Consider the following 6,000-nt stretch of genomic DNA (forward strand, 5'->3'; position numbering starts at 1 on the left):
GACTCTATCTCAAAAAAAAAATTTTTTTATTAGGTAGATCAACTATATTTCAAGTCCTTAAGTTAATGAAAGAGAAACATATTAACAGGTGATCACTAATTCAAGGTAATGATATTGTATGATACTTAAAACTTAAACCAGATATTTTACCAAAGTGTTCTCATTTGTGAATTGAAGTTAGTTAAATCCTATGATCTCAATGATAATTCTCTTAACCCTTGGTATACCATTAGTATCCACAAGCCTAATTTTTCATGAATTTCTCGTTTTGAGCTATTTTATTTGTAAGAACTGATATTTTATGATTTCTGTTATTTCTTGGGAGGTCTTTCAAGGAACAAACAGAAAATGTACTTACTTTTAAAAAAATAGAACAGGCCGGGCGTGGTGGCTCAAGCCTGTAATCCCAGCACTTTGGGAGGCCGAGACGGGCGGATCACGAGGTCAGGAGATCGAGACCATCCTGGCGAACACAGTGAAACCTCGTCTCTACTAAAAAATACAAAAAACTAGCCGGGTGAGGTGGCCGGCGCCTGTAGTCCCAGCTACTCGGGAGGCTGAGGCGGGAGAATGGCGTAAACCCGGGAGGCGGAGCTTGCAGTAAGCTGAGATCCGGCCACTGCACTCCAGCCTGGGCGACAGAGCGAGACTCCGTCTCAAAAAAAAAAATACGAAAAAAAAAATAGAACAAAACTCATTCTAACCTGTAATTACCATTATCGGTCCACTGGACTCTTATAAATCTAAAATACATTATGGGATAATAGTGTTCTTATTTTTTATTTCATTTATTTTATTTTTTTGCTAATTCATCATCCTAGGAGTTATTTCATCATTATTCATAAATTATTCCCAAATATATTTTTTAAAAACACTAAAATAATAAGAAAACAGAAGAATGATGGACTTGCATAAAGCAATCATTCTCAACTGGAGATGATTTTATCTCCAGAAGACATTTGGCAATGTCTGGAGACATTTTCCCTTGTCACAACTGAGGAGCGTGCTACTGGCATCTAAAAGGTAGAGGCCAAAGATGGTGCTAAACATCCTGTACTGCACAGGACAGGCTCCCACAACAAAGAATTACCTGGCTGAAAAGGTTTATAGTGCCAAGGCTAAGAAACCATTTCTAATTTTATGCCTACAATGGCATAAAAGAAGAAAGTCAACAGAGAAACGTCTTTCAGAACTATCAGATTAATCAAAACATAAATGCAGAGACAGCAGTATACTAGATTCTAATTTTGATGGTGAAATTGGAAATCTCAAACTCTTGAGTCTTCAGTGGACAAGTCTAGATTAGTTTTCTGAAACTTAAGTATCAACGACTGAACAAAATATTTCTAAGGACAAAAAAGAATTATGGTATCCTCACCCAGTTAGTCATTCAACATGAAGACCTTATTGCACAATGTTTTACAAGAATCTGAACCAACTCATTGTGCTAAAAGGACTTGTGATGGTAATGTGAATCTTTTATGATATTTGTGCCACTAAATTTATTTGAAATGATTCACATGTGGACAGATGCTGATGGCAGATATACAAATAAAGGTGGATGAAAGAAAAAAATGTAAAAATTAAAAATGCATCAAATTATTAATTCTAACTAGTGTTTAGAAATCTAAAAATGAAAATATTTTGCAATTATGAAGCAAGGATGACTGACTTCAACAAAATTGCATGCTTTCAAAGTTCACAAAAGTATCAAGTTTTGACTATGCAAATGCAAGAAGCACTAAGAGTAACGATAAGCTAGTACCTATCAGAGAGGTATTTCAAACTATTTACAGCTGACACCAGTCTAATATTTAAAAAATTAAATATAGGTCAGGCATGGTGACTCACACCTGTAATCCCAGCACTTCATGAGCCCAGGGCAGGAGGATCACTTGAGCCCATGAGTTCAAGACTAGCCTGAGCAATACAGTGAGAGCCTGTCTCTACAAAAAAACATCTAAAAAAGATTAGGCAGGCATAGTGGCGCCCACCTGTGGTCTCAGCTACCTGGGAGGCTGAGGTGGGAAGATCGCTTGAGCCTAGGGGGTTGAGGTTACAGTGAGCCAAGATCACACACTGCATTCCAGCCTGGGTGACAGAGTGAGACCCTGTCTCAAAAAAATATATATAAAAATAAAATTAATTACAGCCATACGCAGTGGCTCATGCCTGTAATCCCAGCACTTTGGGAGGCCGAGGCGGGCGGATCACGAGGTCAGGAGATCGAGACCATCCTGGCCAACGTGGTGAAACCCCGTCTCTACTAAATATACAAAACTGAGTATGGTGGTGCATGCCTGTAATCCCAGCTACTCAGGAGGCTGAGGCAGGAGAATTGCTTGTACCAGGGAGTCAGAGGTTGCAGTGAGCCGAGATTGCACCACTGCACTCCAGCCTGGGAACGGAGTAAGACTCCATCTCAAAAAAAGAAAAAAAAAGTTAATTACAAAACAAGATGAATCATATGTTACTTTGCACAAATAACTACTTAATCCTTAAGTAATGAGCTATCTGGTACATTAAAAATGTGATTAAAGTAATCTAATATTTAAGCACATTTACAGTGCATAAAGATTCTGCCTTTTTAATAAAATGGAAGAATATCATTCGTGGAAACTAAAATTTCTTTAGTAAGATTTCAGAATACTAGGAAAATACTATTAGTATCACTGTACACTTTGAAATTAAATCAAAAAGAAATTTGAGGCAAAACCTCAAAACTGCTATAACCTATGTACTTTACTAGAACTGATTTCAAGGCAAAATGTTTGCCAAGGACTTTCTGAGAGATGAATAAATGACAATGTTCTGCAAAATAGAAGAATCTCTTGAGTTTGATAGTATGATTCACAGCGTAAGGGTTTAAAAAAAATAACAGTGAAATAAAATTAGAAAAATGCTATACCTTAACAGACTGCAAGATGCTAGTCCCATGCTCTGTTTCAATTTTGCAATTATCACATTCAATACTTTGAACTTTTACACAGCCAGACCCTGATGACTTGATATCTAAACCTAGAAGTAAAAAAAGAAGAAAGCAAGTTAGTACTGCAGTTTATAAACTCCAAAGCATTTTAATACCCCTAGAAATCCAACTCCTCAGTTATGTCCATAATATTGCCGAATCCTGGAAAGGGCATACTCTAAAGGTAAGGGGTCTTCTATCATGGCAATGGGACCACATACAATAGCCTTTCTGCCGGGTTTTAGAAACAGAGCAGTTATTTCTGCTGGCCTAAATCATCTAAAGAGAACTAACATAGATGGGAAGTAAAGGAGACTGCAATTCTGGTAAGTACTCCTGTGAAAGACTGTAGAAGCCTCTTCCCCAGTATATATGATCATGACTTAGGTTTTCAAATCCTATGTCTAACCTGTCATACCTAGAAAATGAAAATATTACCATGCAGCTATATCACAAGGTATTTGAAGTAATTTTTTAAAAATGGGAACAACTTTGAAAAACCTAATATATACTATTAAAACTACAAGATCAGGCCATGAGCAGTGGTTCATGCCTGTAATACCAGCACTTTGGGAGGCCAAGGAAGGAAGATTAGCTGAAGCCCAGGAGTTCAAGACCAGCCTGGGCAACGTGGCAAAACTCCATTTCTACCAAAAAATAAAGATATTAGCTGGGCATGGTAGCATACACCGTAGTCCCAGCTACTCAGGAGGCGGAGGTGAGAAGATCACTTAAAACTGTGAAGTCGAGACTGCAGTGGGCCATGATTGTGCCCCTGTACTCCAGCCTGCGTGAAAGAGGGAGTGAGATGCAGTCTCAAGAAGAAAAAAACAAAAAAACCCCTACAAGATTGTGGACAAATGGCAGTGGTATATGAAGAAAGTTTAGAAAATAAGGAATCACAAATGCCATCCTTGGCTGTCTATTTAAGATGTAACCGCAGGCATCTCTGTATACGAATTTTAAAAATTAAAAACACTGATATTTAATTTGGAATTAACATAAATATTGATGATTTCTCTTAAAGTAGACAAGACCCACCCCCGCCCCACTGGATTCCTGAAACTACAGATAGTACCAAATCCTATATATTCTATGTTTTTTCCTATATACATATCAATGACCAAGTTTAATTTATAAACTAGGCATAGTAAGAGATGAACAACAATAATAGAGCAATTATAACAATATACTGTAATAAGTTATATTACTGTGATCTGCCAAAATATCTTAATATTTTCCTACAACAGTTGAGGCAGGTAACAAACTGAGAAAGCCAAACGGTGGATAAGGGAGGACTACAGCATCTACTATTTGGTGCAACTGTAAGCATTATAAAAGATTATCTTAAAAATGCTAAATGCTATTATTATCATCATCATCATCAATATCTTCCTTCAGTCGCAGGAAGAATGACAGTCTGGGGAGCCGTTCCTGTGTACACAGTGGCTTGCCATTTAGGAAATAACGTAGAACCCAAAAACCTAGGAAAGGTTATTTTGCAGGCATTATTATTGAAGTTTCCTAGGCAGGCTTACTATGTGTTTTTCTTCAAAGCTTGCTACTCATGGAAAACTTAGGCCAGAAAGAATGGAAACATAACAGTAAGAAGCTGGGCGCCTGTCTAAAACCAAATACTCAAACCAGGTGATACACGGAACATCCTATTGACAGGGCTGTTTTGGGACACACCCCCAGGCTGTGAGTAAGGGGAAATGTAGATGGACTGCCATACCATTGAATGAATTGTCAAGAAACTTCAACCTTGAAAAATAAGCCAGTTTGCTAATGACAACGGGATAAAGGAGAACACAAGCGGCTCCAGAAATAGAATTTGACCTGGATTATACCAAATTACGTTTCCATTCGATGTATAAAATTTCTATAACTAATTTTTAGTTTGTTAGGCAACCTAATTTTTAAATACTACTCGGATACTCAAGAATAGAACACAGGAAAAGGTGCATTTCCGAAGGTGCCAACTGTAAATTAGGTTTAGAAAGCCAGGACCAATTAAAAGTGCAAGTCGACCAAATTTAGTAAGTTCACTGTGCGTGCCCTGGGACCCAAATCCGTTTTCACTTCATTTCACTTGCCAAACTTCAGGGGCGCGTTCACCTCCACGAACGCCTGGGGGTCGATAGTGTCAGACACAATGGCCATCTCCTCCAGAGCCTCGTCGTACTTCACCTGCAGGCCGTCCAGGCCCCGCGCGCTGCCCTCCACGCCACACACCGCGACCAGCACGCGGTCGCCATCCGGGTAGGTGAGGGGGTCCAGGGGCCTCACGGCCAGGTGGCACGGGAGCCGCGCCCGCAGCCGACCGAACGGGCTCACCTGCAGCGTCCACTCCTTCAGAGTCCGGCGCGCCGGGCCAGGCGGAGGGACCTCAGCCTCCGATCCGGGCCAGCGCTCGCCCCCACCTGAGACGTACGGCCTGGCTTGGCAAGCCCAGGAAGCCCAGCGCCCAGCGCCAGCCCACAATCGGACCTGATGGAGACAGAGACGGAGGCAGCCAAGCTCCCAACCTGAGCAGGGGGCAAGCATGGCGCGCCCCTCTCTCCAGTCCTCAGAACACTTCAGCTACAGGGAGGGTCACTTGCCACGGCCAATCGACTTGGCCACTATGCCGCCTCAAGTCAAATAGGAGACGTCTGTCAGGGTTTGCTGAAGCAAGAGCCAGCCGGTTCGCTTAACTAGGCAATTTAAACATCAGCGACCCAAGCCCCAGGGGCAAGTTGCAATTTGAAAGCTCTAAACTCTGACCCGGACTCCTAGCCTACGCCCGCCCCTTTCGCTAAGGCGGACGGGATAGGTAGTTGTAAAGGGGTGGAACGTCGCAGAGCTCTGGCATCTTAGAAACCTCATATCCCAGGAGGCAATGCGCAGGGGAGCCCGGGTAAAAGGGTAGGTGTTAGACTCCCTGGGAAAGGCGGGCGCCCTTTGCCTCAAGACCATTGGCTATTGGAGGGGCGGTACATGGGAGTCCAACTGGCCAATGGAAAGCACGGAAGGGGCAACGTGGGTAAAGC

General features: G+C 41.6%; 1 protein-coding gene across 1 annotated transcript in view; it reads right to left on the reverse strand.

Moving 5' to 3' along the window:
- Positions 1-5,771, reverse strand: part of FAM185A (family with sequence similarity 185 member A) — a 59,367-nt gene extending 53,596 nt beyond the window's left edge. Inside the window, exons 1-2 of the mRNA XM_033193682.1 lie at positions 5,065-5,771; positions 2,909-3,018 (exon numbers count right to left, since the gene is read on the reverse strand). Of these exons, the coding sequence (XP_033049573.1) occupies positions 2,909-3,018; positions 5,065-5,515 (561 nt within the window). The 5' untranslated portion in view covers positions 5,516-5,771. The remainder of the gene's footprint in view (positions 1-2,908; positions 3,019-5,064) is intronic.
- Between the last annotated feature and the right edge of the window lie 229 nt (positions 5,772-6,000).

Source organism: Trachypithecus francoisi, unplaced genomic scaffold (genome assembly GCF_009764315.1).
Source record: "Trachypithecus francoisi isolate TF-2019V2 unplaced genomic scaffold, Tfra_2.0 Lachesis_group4, whole genome shotgun sequence".
Taxonomy (NCBI): domain Eukaryota; kingdom Metazoa; phylum Chordata; class Mammalia; order Primates; family Cercopithecidae; genus Trachypithecus; species Trachypithecus francoisi.